At 44.2% G+C, this 16,652-nt stretch overlaps 1 protein-coding gene across 8 annotated transcripts in view; it reads left to right on the top strand.

Annotated features, from left to right (window-relative positions):
* Positions 1-15,640, top strand: part of LOC137645976 (protein bric-a-brac 1-like) — a 93,149-nt gene extending 77,509 nt beyond the window's left edge. For 7 of the 8 annotated variants that reach the window (XM_068379071.1, XM_068379076.1, XM_068379070.1 and 4 more), the window contains exons 6-7: positions 716-984; positions 15,111-15,640. In XM_068379071.1, coding sequence (XP_068235172.1) covers positions 716-984; positions 15,111-15,117 — 276 coding nt within the window. In that variant the 3' untranslated portion in view covers positions 15,118-15,640. The remainder of the gene's footprint in view (positions 1-715; positions 985-15,110) is intronic. The other variant, XM_068379077.1, reaches the window with a different exon arrangement.
* The last annotated feature ends 1,012 nt before the right edge of the window (positions 15,641-16,652 follow it).

Genomic DNA, 16,652 nt, shown 5'->3' with positions numbered 1-16,652 from the left:
AACCATTGAAGAAGAGTTCTATGTGACATCAGGGTTCTACAGCTGATTACCTTCCAAAACCCTCTGGTAGTTGAACACCTGCTATAGATCTCAGTCAATTGAAAACTGTATGTTCCTGCAATTGACCTCATTCAGAATGGAGATGGTAAAATGTGCGAGGAGGCTGATCACATGTGTTTTGCATTTCCTGTTACTTGTCTTCAAGAAGTTATATGTATTTTGTTTGTTTGTTTGGGAATGTAAATTTTACAGTTGTGGGTCCTCTTCTTCAGCCTGTAGTTATTCACCAGGCCCTGGTCCCAGTGTTTACCTGGTCCCCCAAAATTGGTATTTTTCTTTGCCATTATCTGGATGACTGTCATGGCTTTTTCCTTATGAGAAATTCCTCTGGTAACTGGCCTTACTTTCTTCACCTCTGCCTTAAGTATTTTATTTTATACCTGACTAAATTAGGGACATTGGGGAATGCCATACTGTAGAAGCTCCAGGCATGCACAGTGAAAGTTTTAATTTCTGATCCAACCAGTTAGTGAAACGGGGATATCCTATGCTGGAGTAGATCTTCTGACTAATGGAGTTTGCACTGTAAATTGTTTTGAGCTATAAAGACATTGTTTTTACAGTAATACTATATAAGGGACATTAAAGTTCTTATTTGAATAATGTTTTGTCTATAAACTTAACAATTATTATTTTTGGACATTTCTTTTTCCAGAGGAAAACGGGACGCCCAACATCAGATATTTGGAACCATTACAAAACTGAAAAAAGAAATGGAAAAAATTTTGTAATCTGTATTTATTGTACAACACAAAAATATGGATATCCCAATGCCACCAAAATGAAAATTCACACTGTTAAGTGCATCATGTGCCCAGAACATGTTCGAAAACAGTATAAAGAGGAATTAGCTCAAACAGTTGCAAAGTCTGAAGCAAGTAAATCACTTGCTGTGAAGCAAATTTCTTCAGTGGAGTCCCAAAGGTATTCTTAATTTTTTTGTATTAATACCTTGCACTTAATTGTCTTTCTTATTGAATGAACATTATTTCAATAATCTTACCTTATAATTATCATGCTACCATCTTAGCTACTGGCTTCCCGACCTCTAAATAAGCAATCGAGATCTCTCTCCCTTTCTCGTGATGCCCAGTTATCCCTGGTAGTTTGTTCCAAGAACAGTAGATATTGTCTACACAGTCTTGATTTCTTTAGCTCAACTTAATTTAGTATTTCAAAAATACTAGTAATTTGGTAGTAGAATTTTGAGCAGGAGTAGAAAAGTAAGTTTTTTCTCTGGTATTAAGATACATTTACTGTACTGTATGGGCAAAATTGTTTAGAAAAAATATATGGCAGAATAGGTTAAGTTGGTACTACAAGATTTTGTAATAAAACCAAAACTTACTAGAAAGGAGAATAATGGTAAAACAGTAATTTGAGGGAAATCTCATTAGGTTATTGGATACAGTATTGGGAATAAAATAAGAATAAATGTTATAAGTATTTGTTACTTAGCAACATACAAACCCTCATCCTTTAATTAAGGAGTTGAAATGGGTAACGAGTACTCCTCCGACTTGTGAGGGTGTGGGGCAAAGCCTCCCCCCCTCCCAGTCTGTTCTCTGTTCATTTCTGCTTTGACTGCTGTGTTATTTGCACATGTGTTGTAGCACTCCTCAAAGTTGTGGATTATTTTTTGAATGCTTGTTTGGTCATGGACTATGGAGTGGAAACAGGAAATTCATGTCTGGTGGGGAAAGTGCGAGCGCTGCAACTGCTTCATGGAGAAGACGGATGTAGACCCACACTCCCTTTGTGCTTCATGTTGGAAGCATGCCTACATAGGCATCCCCTTGCGCTGGGTGTCCATTGTGGCCTCCGGTGCAGTGGCAGGTGTATACTTTGAAGAGGAAGAGGCGCGCTATGTGTTCGTTGGGATCCAACTCGGCAACGCCCAAGAAGATATTTGTGAAGGTTGCTGACATTGTTCCCACCTATGGGGATGTGTTTGCTTCTGGCACCTCTGCGCTTATACCCCTTGATCGATCCCCTGGGAGTACACTGCATGGGTCAGTAGAGCTTGGAGCAACATTGGTTTCCTTTTCAGGCTTTGCTTGTGATCTTGGAACTCCATGTGTTTGCTGCCCCCTGCAAAGGCTGAAGGGACTTCTGGATCTGTGACTGTGTTTGACCTAAGGACAGCTTGGAGTTCCTTAGGTCTTACAAGTAAGCCATCCATGACTATTTTGAGGAAGGAGGTAGCCAAGGCTGCCTCTTCCCCGGTACCCCGTGCTGGTTTGTGATCTTCCTGTGGTACTTCCTGTGGATCTTCCTGTGTGAAGGAGTGGCGGTGTCCCTGATGTCGTGGAATAGAGGGGCTGGTAAGACTAAAAAGAACATCATGTCTAAAAAGACGAAAGGTAAAGGTAAGTCTGTTAGAATAAGTATGATCCCTTTCCATGGTGTGAATCTGATCCCTGACCAAGTGCCAGTGCTCCCTTCCCTTTCCCCTGTCCATCTAGTGCTAGGGGATCCAGGGTCTGTGTGGCCTCCCTCTGTCAGTGGTCATGCGTCCAGCCCCTCGTGTTGACAGGTTGTGTGGCCCTGTGATTGCGACTTCCATTTTCCTTGTAATAGTGTACCCCAGTTTTAAGGGCTCCTGCCGGAGCAACCCGTGTGGTTTTCCTTGGGGGCAGCGTCATTGTTGATGATCACTCCAACCTTGACTGCTCTGCTTGCAGAGCCAGGAGTGACTGCTAGGAAGTGTTAGAAGTGTGCATGCTATTCTTCCTCCTCCTCCTCTTCTCTAGTAAGAGGTAGAGTCAGAATCAAACTCATATGACGAAGAGGTCAAAGAAGTCCTTGAAGGCCAGCTGTAGTCTTGGGGATAGTGTTCCCCATGACTCTGGACGGTACCCGTGCGACTCCCACCGAGGGCCCCCCCCCCTCCATCAGTGTATGCGGCTAGAACCTTACGTTCCGACCCCGTGCCAGGACTGTGGGTTCTGGCCGCTCTTGTCGCCCCATGGTATGTAACCGGGCCTAGCCTGGTATTATTATTATTATTACTAGCCAATCTACAACCCTAGTTGGAAAAGCAAGATGCTATAAGCCCAAGGGCTCTAATAGGGAAAAGTAGCCCAGTGAGGAAAGGAAATAAATAATTGATGAGAATAAATTAACAATCATTCTAAAAACAGTAACAATGTCAAACAGATATGTCCTATATAAACTATTAACAACATAAAAACAGATATGTCATATATAAACTGTAAAAAGACTCGTGTCAGCCTGGTCAACATGAAAACATTTGCTCCAACTTTGAACTTTTGGAGTTCTACTGATTCAACTACCCGATTAGAAAGATCATTCCACAACTTGTTAACAACTGGAATAAAACTTCTAGAATACTGTGTAGTATTGAGCCTCATGATGGAGAATGCCTGGCTATTAGAATTAACTGCCTGCCTAGTATTACGAACAGGATAGAATTGTCCAGGGAGATCTGAATGTAAAGGATGGTCAGAGTTATGAAAATTCTTATGCAACATGCATAATAAACTAATTGAACAACGATGCCAAAGATTAATATCTAGATCAGGAATAAGAAATTTAATTGACTGTAAGTTTCTGTCCAACAAATTAAGATGAGAATCAGCAGCTGAACACCAGAGAGGAGAAAAATACTCAAAACTGGGCGGAACAGATGTGTGCATGGCACACAGTTGGTTCCAAGGATAATGGAAGATCTGTTACAAACTCCATCCCCCTTCCATCCTGGACATTGGATGGCAGCTCCACTTTCACTGACTTGTTCGTGGAAAAGAGTATGGGACCATTTGAAGCAGTACTAGAGAACTTGCATTCTCTAGTAGGCAGAAAATATGTGGTGACAAGCCTTGCTTCTCTTGCCTTAAGGCATGGGCCCATAGTTAACTCTGTACCCCGATCTATGGCATAATGTGCCTCATCGAGTGCCACTAGTTCTCATCCTAGGAAGTCTCCTTCCACCATCTCGGGCTTGCCAAGGCTTTCATCTGCCCCTGTATACATGCCTGGTTCTTTCCTAGGAATAGAACAGATATACCCATGTTTGGGCGCCAGATACAGTACTCAGGAGCGTGTTGCCTATCCTGCTGTGGCAGCAGACAAAGGTGCTCAGGGTCAGGATATCTCCAGGACTTGACCAACTAGGGTTATACCTTGGCAATTAAAAATAATAATTGTAATGGCCTGGGGAGGAATGCGATGGTTCTTCCTTCGGGGAGGACTTTGGTCATTGATCAGAATTTTCGTGCTCCTCGAGGATTGAAGCCCTCATTGGCGTTGCCATGGTTAGTTCTAGGTGATCTATCTTTGGAGCAAGTGGATGATCAGCTCTGTGGATTTTAGAATTAGCTTCATTCAGTCACTTCTACAGGGTTGACCAGTCAGTTTGTGCTCTTGAAAAAACCCCAACTACAGAGACTCAAGGTGGAAAGCACGGATTTATCGGCCTATTGAGTTGCTGGCTATGGAAGCTTCAGCCTAGGCCTTTCTCATTGCTATGTCCTGGCTCGACCAATGGTTGGGGGCATTGACGTACTGAACTTCACTAAGTCAACAGGGTTGTTAACCCCCGGAGGCCTTGGAGAAGTATAAGAGCCTTATGCTGTCTGGAGGTAAGGCTATCGCCTTCTTAGCTCATCAGACAGCTAACCTGGGAGCTAATTGGGCTCAGAAGAGCCGAGTCACTGTGGTTTCTCATGTGTCAAAGCAGGTTAGCCCAGAGGTAATGTTGCATTTCGGGACTTGTTGATGTGGAATGCCATGTCTTTGCTTCCGGAAAGTTGTGTGCAGGTAGCGGTGGATTCGTGGACTAATTTGCAGGATTCCTCGATCCAATGGGGTCTTGCCCTTCAAAAGGAACAACAGCCATACTTTTGTGCGTGCATGCGTTCAGATTGCCCGAAGCTTATCTCCGGGCGGGGGCTCTTAGATTAGAGCTCATAGCCCCTACATATCTTCGTGCTCGGACAGTCCTGCGGGTTTGGAATCGAGGAAAGGGTCTGTGCTTGTTCCAAGACCCTGTACAGCTCCCCCCACAACCTCTTCTAAATAGCCTTTGCAAGCAGACCCTTTTCGACTACCACAACTTCTCCTTTCAAGAAAGGTGGTGGCGGGAAGAGGGAGATGTTTGGCTTTCTGGACTACCCTGTCACCATCTCGCTAAAGGAAGGGGAGGAAGGGGTCAAAGAAGTGCAGGCATAGTCGGGGGACCAGGGTTACCCGTGACTCCATCTTTCTTCCAAGAAAGGTGGAAGATACCTGTCTGGTTCCCACCATGGGTCTTCAGGGTCAGTGTATGGGTCAAGGACCTTGCATTCTGACCGCTTCAGTTGTCCTGGGTAGGTAGCCAGCCCCAGTCTGGTAGCCTCGGCTGCTCCGGTAACTGGTCGGAACAGACGTGTGGGTGGCACACAGTCGGATCCAAGGATGATGGAAGAGCTTTTGCAACCGCAATTATCCTTCCTTTTTTGGACATTGGACGACAGCTTTTTTCTCTTTTGCTGATTTGTTCATGAGAAGGATAGGACCATTTGAAGCAGTACTAGAGGACATGTGTCCTGTTAGGCGGAGAATGTGGTCTGACATTCCTTGCTTCTCCTCCCATGGCCTTGAGCTTGCTCAGGCCTTCATCTGTCCCTGAATACATGCCTGGTTCTGTCTTGGGGACCAAATGAAGATAGTGTGTCCTGGCTCGACCAGTGATCTTGGCTAGTGACTTGCTTCGCTAAGTCAACTGGGTTGTTAACCCTGGAGGACTTGGAGAAGCCCAAAAGCCTTATGCTATCTGGAGGAATGGCCATCACCATCCTAGCTCACCAGATGGGTAACCTTCAGGTCAACTGGGTTTAAGGGGATTGTCCACCAGGGTCTTTTTATATAACCCCCCCCCCCCCCCGTATACCTAACGTTGAGTGATGCATTCTCATCGAGGGTTTCTTTTCAGAAGCCCAGAGTTCTCATCACAAACTTGATCTTCCATTGTATCAACAGGCTTGTGACACCATGTGTCAAGTAGAGAAACAAGTCTTGGATTCTGGTAATTCCCTTAAAGCAGTTAGGTCATCAAAATTAATACCGCCTGTAACGTAGATTCTATGTCCTGGTGGGAGATCTCAACCTGTAGTCCATTGATCCAGATGTTGCAGGTCTAACACAAGGAGTGTCCAGCGATTGACTTGGTAAGCAACCAGCTACTTTCTTGGCTGCTGAACTACTGAATTTTAAAATAGCATCAATGTTGGCATTTCAGTCTTGCTCCTGGTTAGACCACTATTGCTCAACATCGTACTTTGTTCCCACCTGTGGAAGTTGCCACTGTTGCTGAAGTGGGAAAAGAATAGCCAGGCAACACTTTTTTTTAGGAGGACAGTTTCATCCTGGTTTCCTGCCTCTCCTCAAGTGAAACCTTGTTTTCCTCCCCCAAAGCAGGCACTGCAGTGTTGTTTGTTATCCAAACCGGAACAATCCAGTACAAGAAACAAGGAGAATCCTCAAGATCCCTGACTTGGAGTGTATCCTTTGTGGCAAAGGGAGTAGTGGTTCCCCTGGAAAAAATGAAAGATAATTCTCCTGGTGTCAGGGAATCCAAAGATCAGTAAGTCTGTGTTGGGTCCGAGTGATCCTTGAATAGTGAACAAAGTACTGTACTGTAATGATTTTGTGTGGTCTGCAATCTCCCTCTACCAAAAGCTTCCTGTGTACTGCTTGCCAATACCAGACCCATTGTCAGCATTCCAGGATGCCTTTCAACACCCGCGGGACAATTTGGACCTATACACGTATCCCACTGTTCTGCTTCATGAGGAAAGTCCTCAACAAACTGAGATCGTCGTCTAACCTATTCATGACTTTGATAACCCCTTTGTCACGAGCAGATTGGTACCTTGATCTTCTACTACTGCTGGTAGAGGTTCCAAGGGAGTTGTCTCCCCTTCCCAACCTATTGAGTCAACCTTATGTCGGATCTTCCACAACTCAGTTGGAGTCCTACGACTTCAAGCTTGGAGGGTGTCCAGCATCTTGCTTAGAGATGGTTTTTGCAACCAATGGTGATTTTTTGATACCTCAGTTTATCAGACTAAGTGGGTAATTTTTTTGTGGTTGGTGTCATGGAAGAGGTGTCTCTCCACTTGGAGCCATTATATCTCTAATTACCAAATTTTTGCTATATCTCGGAGAGGAAAAACTCGTTTAGTATTTGCCGTGAAAGGCAGTTGATTGGCCTTGAGCCAGATCTATAGCCTAAAAGAAGCAGATATTTCATCTTCAGCTGAATTGTTTATACCTATACATAGTTTTGAGCAAACCTGGCCTCAGTTGGAAATTAAACCATCTCCTTGGAATGTAATGGATGTTCTCCGTTCCTTGAAATCTTACAAGCCGTTAAATTTACTTCAGAAGACAGTCTTTCTGCTCACCCTGGCCTCTCCTAAGCAGGTCAGGGAGCTGCATGTTCTTTCCTATGACATTGCCCATTAAAGGGGATGGAGGCAGATTTTGTTCAGTTTCATCCCTGAGTTTGTTGCCAAGACTCAAAATCCGGCAGTTTCCTATTCAAATCTTTGGGAGTAACCGATGAACCTGATCAGCTGCTTTTGTGTCCTGTGAAAGCGCTAAGGCATTATTTCAAGTATACACAGGGAGCTCGCCCACAGGCAAAGCACCTTTTCATCAGTATTGGGTGGATCAAAAGGAAGGTGACCAAAAGCACCATCTGTTCCTGGATTAGACAGGTCATAAACCAGTTTATTAATCCTTGCCCTTTCCAACAACGAAAGGTACGACCAAGAGCTCATGATGTTAAGGGTGTAGGTACGTCCCTGGCATTTACTGTAGAAGGAACCTTTCTGTGAAGTAGGTACCACATGCGGGCACATGGAAGCGTCAAACTACCTTCACTCCCCACTACCTAAAGATGCGACACACTGGTCCCTAGGTACGTTCACTCTAGGCCCTGTGGTAGCTGGTCAGCAAGTGGTCCAGCTAATTTAGCTCCTCTCACAGGACTGTTAGCAGTCGTTCAAGGACAGGAATTATGGTTTTAGTTTGAGATGGAGGTAAAAGAATGACCGGCATTTTCTTTTCTTCATGTTCCCCTCTCTTGGGGCACAGCATCCAAACTGCCATTGTTAAGCTAATAGTGTCAATATCCTCAGTCATCATACCTCATCCTTTTCTTGGGTAGCAACCCCAGGTAAAAAGTTCCAACTAGTTTGAGAAAGGGGGTTCCACCCTCCTAAATTTGAGTTTCCTATGTAAAGAACGAGGGTTTGTATTCGTGTAAGAACAAATGACAAATTTGGAAGTAATTTGTATTTACTAACTACATAAACCAGAGTTCTTTACATAAATTTTACTTGCCATCACCTACACCCAGAAGTCATGTCTGCAAATCATAGTGGAGTACTGGTGAGTGAGGGGGGGTCCCCACTACCCACTGGTACAGTTGTCGACACCTTGTTAAAAGTTTTATTCCGTGACCGTGATCCAGCTTGCGCCATTATCTTCTATGTGACGAACTCATGTTTATATAGTTAGGAAAAATACAAATTACTTCCAAAATTTTTCATTTTTTTCAAGGAAACATAAGCACATATGATATACTTTTTAAATATTTTTCGGGCCTGGCCTACTAGCAATTCTGTTGACATTATGTGACTAGGAAATGTATGCTTGAGATGTTGATCATAAGTGTAGATTGTTTAACAACGATATTTTTCACCGTAAAGATTGTTACTTCTAACCCTGTCATTAATGGGGGGTGTACCTGTAAATCTTGTTTATATAGTTTTTATGATTACTGGACTCTAGTCTTATAGTAATTCATATTTGTTTCGTAACTGAAATACAAACCACGCTATTTGATATGGGTTATTACTTTCGGCGTAGCTGAATGACAAGCCATTAGAATTTCAGCGAGGGTTTACTACCCCACCGCAGGGGAACAGTCATCGCCTGGACACTCTTTATTTATCTATTATCTTCGCTTTGCCTCTTTTCCTACGGGAAACTTGGATTCTCAGCGAAGGGAATGTGCCTTTTTTTAGATTGACTACGGTCTCTCTCTACTCGAGGTCGTTCACCCCTTACTACAACTACGTACTATTACGATAGCTCCTTTCCCGTTGCGGGTTAGGTTGCTATTTCCGTTGTTTGTCTCAATTATTTTTAGTGAAATTTAATTGTTTTAACTTTTCAGCTTCTTCGTTGGGAACACTTCCCTTTGGGGGGGTCAGTGGTTCTCACTTTTAGTGTATATGCTTAGATGATTTAGATAATTATAATTCTGTTATAATTCTGTTTTTATTACAGCTACTCCTCCCCTCTTCTCCTGTGGATGTCATCTGGGGAAGGAGGGCCCATACTTAATTCTTATTTTATGTTATTCCCTCGGGGTTTCTCTTCAGAGTTCCTCCCTGGGGAATTTCTGTTAATTATTTAATTTTATTTTCCCAGTTAACTATGCAGTTCTCCTTCGTTCGACTAAAGAGTACCAACGAAGCAGTGTCTGCTGTCTCTGCCAAACTGTCCTGTTCATGACTGGGGAATCTGCTGTCGCTGCCGTCCCTTAGAGGATGTCGTCATGGGCGTTATCCCTTCTCTTAGAAGTACTCCCGTGACAACATGCCAGCACTTCAGATCATCTTAGAACGCTACAGGAGGTTCGCCTCCAGGGGTTGGACAACTTCCCTTCCGAGGGAGGTTTCCTCCCCAGGTTTGAGGTTTTCTCCCTTCAGAGGGAGAACTTCTCATACCTTAATAAATTCATTGCCTTCGACTACTGTTGCTGCCATTTGGCCAGACTATTCTCCCCCCCCCCTTTCTGAGTTTCTCTTCCTTCAGGGGTGGAGCACAGTCTTGGCAAGTCTCTTCTGCGAAGTGTTCACCTCTCTCGTTCGCGAGAGAGGCCACTCATAGAGACTCCTCTTCGGAGGATCGTTCCTGATGAGGTCAGCTTGCTGATTCTACGGCCCTAAGGGGCGTCACCACGAGTGTCTTCAGGTCTCTTCTACGAAGTGTCACCCCTCTCGTTCGCGAGAGAGGACACTCATAGAGACTCCTCTGCGGAGGATCGTTCATGATAGGTCAGCTTGCTGATCCAATGGTCCTACGGGGCGTCACCACGAGTGTCTTCAGTTCTCTTCTACGAAGTGTCACCTCTCGTTCGTGAGAGAGGTCACTCATAGAGACTCCTCTTTGGAGGATCGTTCCTGATAGATCAGCTTGCTGATTCAACGGCCCCAAGGGGATTCACTGCGTGTGTCTTTAAGTCTCATCACCGCATTCCCCCCGCTTTGACATTCAAGCCCTATAAACCTCCAGCACCCCAGCAGCCACGTCCCACCAAGACAACGGCAGCGAAGACAGTGGTGTTTATGCCCTTTCCGGTCAAGGACAAGAAAGGGAAGAATCCTAGAGGGAGCAGCCGAGGCCGCAAACGCTAGGATTGGCAGTCCCCCTGCATGTCCGCAGTGGGAGGATGCCTACAAGGTTGCGCAGACAGGTGGCAGCAACTCGGGTCCGATTCCTGGACGATTTCCGTAATCAGTCAGGGATATTGCGTCCTGTTCACAACATCTCTACCTCCCCTGAGGACGAATCCGGTGTCATTTAGCTCCCTTGCCATGGGATCAGCAAGGGGGTGGGCCTTTAGGGCAGAGATCCAGATTAAAGCAAACTCTGTTCAGCATGGAGACCGCAAACACGGTCAGTCTTGCAGTGAAGCCGCAAGACTTCGTGTGTATACTGGATCTGAAGGACAGGTACTTCCAGATCCCAGTTAATCCGTCTTTAAGGAAGTACTTAGGATTCAGCCTAGACCACAAGGGGTACTAGTTCAAGGCACTGTGTTTCGGTCTCTCCACAGCACCACAAGGTTTTACCAGAAGTGTTCACCCTAATAGCATCGTGGGCATACAGGATAGGCATCTGTATCTTCCGTTAACTGGATGACTGGCTGATCTTAGTAGACTCGGAGTCATCCTTCTTCGACATCGAGACAAACTTCTAGGACTTTGCCAGGATCTGGAGATCATGGTAAATCTCGAGAAGTCCTCTCTGCTTCCCACTCAAGACGGGTTTACCTAGGCATGATTGTAGACGCCAATCTCCACAAAGCCTTCCCATCAGACAACAGGATAGAGAGGCTGAGAAGGGTCGCAAGCCCTTTAATCAGTCGAGAAGAGCTTCCAACCCAATCGTGGTTACGTCTCCTTGGTCACCTTTCATCCTTGGCTCGTCTAGTTCCCAACGATCGCCTCAGGATGAGATCTCTCCAGTGGCGGCTCAAGTCCCGGTGGAATCAAAGTTGCGATTCCCCGGACGTCATGATCCCTATGGGTCCTGCGGAGCGGACGGACCTCCAGTGGTGGGTGGCAGACGAGAACCTACGAAGAGGAGTGGATCTTCTTGTCTTTCCCCCGGATTTAATGCTGTTTTCGGCCACCTCAAAGAAAGGGGGGGGGGGGGGGGGCACGTTCTGTACCACAGGACCTCAGGTCTGTGGTCAGAATCAGAAAAGTGCCTCCATATAAATCATCTAGAGATGAAGGCTGGTTTGTTGGCCCTTCAGCAGTTCTAACAGTACCTGATAGATCACTCTGTGGTGGTAATGAGCGACAACACCACAATAGTGGCTTACATCAACAAGCAAGGAGGTACCTTTTTGATGCAGCTATTCCATCTTGCAGTAGAGATACTGAGATGGACCGGAGTCCGCTCGATTCTACTATTGGCGCGTTTCATTCCAGACAAGAGGAATGGTGCTCGCCGACAATCTGAGCAGAGCGTCTCAGATAGTGAGTATCGAGTGGTCTCTGTGTCATCTAGTAGCCAACAAAGTCCTGACTTTGTGGGGGTTCCCCGACTGTGGATCTGTTCGCGACAGCGCTGATCTTCAAGATTCCAGCGTACTTCCCCCCAATCCCGGATCCCAAGGCACTCTGGCAAGATGACTCTCAACAACGGGGGGACAACATCGTGTATGCCTTTCCCCCCGTTCTGTCTGATGAGGAGGGTACTCAACAAGACCAGAATATCGGTCAATTTTTCAATGACCCTCATAGCTCCGCTATGGCATCACGCGGAATGGTTTCCGGACCTTCTGTAATTCCTAACGGAACTTCCGAGAGAATTCCTTCCACGACATGATCTACTCAGACAACCACATGCCAGCATCTTCCACTAAGACATAGCTTTGCTACGACTTCACGCCTGGTGACTATCCAGCATCTCCTTGCTGAGAGAGGAATTTTCGCAACAAGTTGCGATTAGGATGTCTAGACATCTGCGAAAATCATCCGCATCTGTCTACCAGGCAAAGTGGAAAGTCTTCGGTGGTTGGTATCTTGGAAGGGGTATCTCTCCACTAGATGCCACTATTCCAGCAATAGCGGAGTTCCTCATGTATTTGCGGGAAGGAAAGGCGCCTTTCTGTCTCGGCGGTGAAAGGCTATCGCTCGGCCTTAAATCTAGGCTTAGGCGCAAAGGAATGACCCTTTCTTCCTCGCTGGAACTTTCCCTACTCGTACGAGCTTATGAACTTACCTGCCCTCAGTCGGATGTGAGACCTCCATGGAACGTGGTTCGGGTTCTCAGGTCTCTTAAGATACCTCACTATGAACCATTACGCCAAGCTTCAGTTCGCCACCTATCTTGGGAGATGGTGTTCTTACTAGCTTTGGCTTCGGCCAAGCGAGTCAGTGAACTTCATGGTCTCATATGACATCGCCCATGCAAGGGTATGGAGGGAAGGTAACGTTTAAACTCTTCCCTGGGTTGGGTGCTAGGACTCAAAATCAGGGGGGGCCGGGCGCTTGGTTTGACTCCTTCCGGATTCAAGTCCCCGTTCTGTAACATATTTCCCAGACCTTCTCCTACTGTGCCCAGTAAGGAGTCTGAGGTTATATCTCAGAAGAACGTCTACAGTCCGTCCCAGGTGCAAGCATTGTTAGCACTGGGAGGATTAAGAGGAGGGTCACCAAAACACCATCTCGGCATGGATTCGTAGGGTGATCCATCTGTCCCTGAATCCAGACCCTCTTCCGTCATGTCACCCTAGAGCACATGTCAGGGGCGTAGCTATGTCCCTGGCCTTCAAGAGAAATTTCTCAGGGATGCAGGTCCTTCAAGGGGGGGTGTAGAAGCATCAGACAACCTTCACAGCCCACTACCTGCACGACGTGACCCACAGGAGGCTCGATACGTTTTCTATCGGCCCTGTAGTGGCTGCACAACAGCTGGTTTAAAACCTCAGGCTCCTTAGTGGACAAGTAGCAGAAGGTTGAGGGCATTGTTACCTGGTCTTAGTCTGCATGAATGAAAAGATTTGTCTGTCCATTATTCTTTTCTTCATCCTCCCCTCTCTTAGGGAAAGCAGCATCCTGGGTTCTCTGCACAGGTGACCTCAAACCACTGCAGGTAAACCATGTTTCCTTGTGCTCCGAATATTAAGATAATACTGTCACGTCCCCATACCCTGACGAGGTGGTATTGGGAGAGTCCTAGCCTAAGTTTCCTTCTAAGGGACTACAGGTCAACTTCCTAGGACGAGTCACACTTCAGACCTTCACACACAGCTTACGTAGGCCGCAGCCCTTGCGCAGCAAGGTTCTAGCAAGGTCTAGGGACTCCTTATTGTTGAGTGCTGACACACTCAGATACTGAGTCCCCGGGCAAAGCCAAAAGCCAGTACTGGCTGGGACTTACCACCCTTCCTAATGGGTGAGTCACCCATATTAAATAGCGTGGTTTGTATTTCAGTTACGGAACAAATGACAAATTCGTAGGTAATTTGTATTTTTCCTAACTATACAAACCTTAGCTATTTAATCAAACTTGCCCGCCAGCCCTATCCCCCGTGAAGTCCTACCTCAAAGCAAAGTGAACTCAGCACAGGTGTGTGTGTGAGGGGGGGGTTAGCAGGCTACCCTCCCTACCCCCCGCTAACTAGCGGTGGGGTAGTAAACTCTCGTTAAAATTCTAATGGCTCGTCATTTCAGCTACGCCGAAAGTAATAACCCATATTAAATAGCTAAGGTTTGTATACTGTAGTTAGGAAAAATACAAATTACCTACGAATTTTTCATGTTATGTAAGTAACTTATCCTTGATGTCATTTTTTTTATACAGTTTTTTATATTGTTTGTGAAAACTGCATAGTGGTTTTGGTTGGGAATTTTGATACAGTACTAAAGGAAGGTCTTATAGCTTTATGGAAAGTGAAGCAAATAAAATTAATATTTCATAATCAAAGCAAACATGGAATATTAATAGTACTTATAAGTTGAGATTTATCAAGTTTGTTTGAGTATAATCTAATTTTGAAATTATAAACTATGTTGGAGAAAGACATAACATACCACATTTAAAAGTGGTAGTCATCTGCTTCCCTTCTTCCCAGTTGTAGTTATGTCAAGAGATTTTTTGGTATGTACAGTTCTACAATAACTCGTGTAGCATGAAGTTCTTATTACAAACCGTACCAGTGGTTAGGCTAATATTCATCCTGTAATAATGACTTTTGGGATGACTAGGCATCGTAAGAGAGGGAGAGAGAGAAATATCTATTTTTCATTTAGAAGTCAGGAAGCCACTATAGATTCGATGATATCAGCACTTTGACTACAAGGTAAATTATTGAAATAATGAATTTTATCATTTAAATTTCTTTTTTTCCCAATACAATAAAACTGTTTACTTGTGGTGCAATATAAGTATTGTTTCATCTTGGAGGTTCATTATTCACTAGCCAATTGAAATGTAGTCATTCTCCTAGAAGAGTATCTTATCACAAGATTGAACCATTTCCCTCATTGCCACAAACTACTACTCCACTTAGCTTTCTCCTAAGGGAATATTTTCCAGGGTACTTTTTATATCAAGAATATACAGTATCTAATATAATATGTAATAAAAATCTTCACTGATAAAAACCTTGCCATTTTCGATATTTTGCTATGAAATAAAACTAAACATTCTAAAATATGAACAGTAAAACCAGGACTGCTAATCACACAATTCTACTGAACAATAACAACACAAGAAAATTTGCTTCCCAGGCTCTGAAAGGTTCCCATGCCCGAGAAGCCGTGAAACACTGCTGCAGCTTGTCAGTTGACATACGGTTACATTCAGTACAGCATTTAATCTACTTCTGGCTTAGCTGACATTGGGATGATGGAGCATCATGGGCTGACAGACAGGAAATTTCAGTTGCTATACAGAGAGTCACGATAGAAATAATAATCTCCACATCAAAATTAGCTGTAAATTAGATATGTTGGACAGCAAACATTTCAACAGAGACGTAAACCTTAAGAAATGGACTAAACAATGATGACCCTGATGGGCTACTCTAGAGCAGGAAAACCAGATCAATACTAAAGTGAATTATCGTGTTTTTATTCGTTTTATCCTTTATGATTACATGAAATATATTTTCATCAATGATTATCATATGCAAGTCAAGTAGCCTCATGCCTAAAATAAGATGTTCAGACCAATAGGCCTAGACCTAGTGTTGAGACATGATTCTTAATGAGTGCTTGGCAATTGAAACCATACATATTTAATACAGCGTTTTCATAGTTATAGTTTTTGTATTTTTTCCAATAAAAACATATGAGAGTCTGAAGTTACATGTAAGCCACTATGATAATTTGAAAGATTGCATGTGCCTTTAAATGAACCACTTCATGTAAATTTGCTGCTGTAATTCCCAGATGTTGCTTTTTATATTGATAATTTGTCCAAAAATAAAAGTACACAATATTCATTTATTGATAGTAGGGTGGCCAGAGGACCAGCCATCCGCAGTGATACTACTGGCCAGATAGTATTACATTGGATCCCTCTCTCTGGTTACGGCTCATTTTTCCATTGCCTACGTATACATTGAATAGTCTGGCCTATTCTTTCCACTTTCTTCTCTGTCCACTAAGATTACCAAAACATTCTTATTCGCTCATGGGGTAAACTACCACAGTGTAATTATTCACTGGCTACTTTCCTCATGGTAAAGGTAAAAGAGAGACTATAGCTGTGGCAAGTGGCTCTTCTAGGAGAGGGACACTCCAAAATCAAACCATCATTCTCTAGTCTTGGGTAGTGCCATAGCCTCTGTACCATGGTTTTCCACTATCTGGGGGGTAGAGTTCTCTTGCTTTAGGTTACACTTGAGCACACTGTTCTATCTTATTTCTCTTCCTCTTGTTATTTTGAAGTTTTTATAGTTTATATATAATGAGATTTATTTTAATGTTATTATTCTTAAACTTCTCTCATAGTATATCTCCTTATTTCCTTTCCTCATTAAGCTATTTTCCTTGTTGGAGATCTTTGGCTTATAGTATCCTGCTTTTCCAACTACGGTTGTAGCATAGCAAGTAATGATAATATCATCACTTGAGAACATGACTGTACTTGAGTCTCTCCAGTACCTGGGGAGGCTGTTTAACTGATAAATTCACCTGCAGAAGAGTTGCAGCTAATCTACAGTTTTGTCTTAGGCATGCCTTCAAGGGTGTGCTCAATTGGATTAGATGATGACATCATGGTTGCTTGTCTGAGGCCGTTACAGTACATCCATGGATGTGCTGTAC

The sequence above is a fragment of the Palaemon carinicauda genome, chromosome 8 (genome assembly GCF_036898095.1).
Source record: "Palaemon carinicauda isolate YSFRI2023 chromosome 8, ASM3689809v2, whole genome shotgun sequence".
In the NCBI taxonomy this organism is placed as follows: Eukaryota; Metazoa; Arthropoda; class Malacostraca; order Decapoda; family Palaemonidae; genus Palaemon; species Palaemon carinicauda.
Note: the sequence above shows the minus strand (reverse complement) of the source record. Positions and strands in the feature narration are given on the sequence as shown.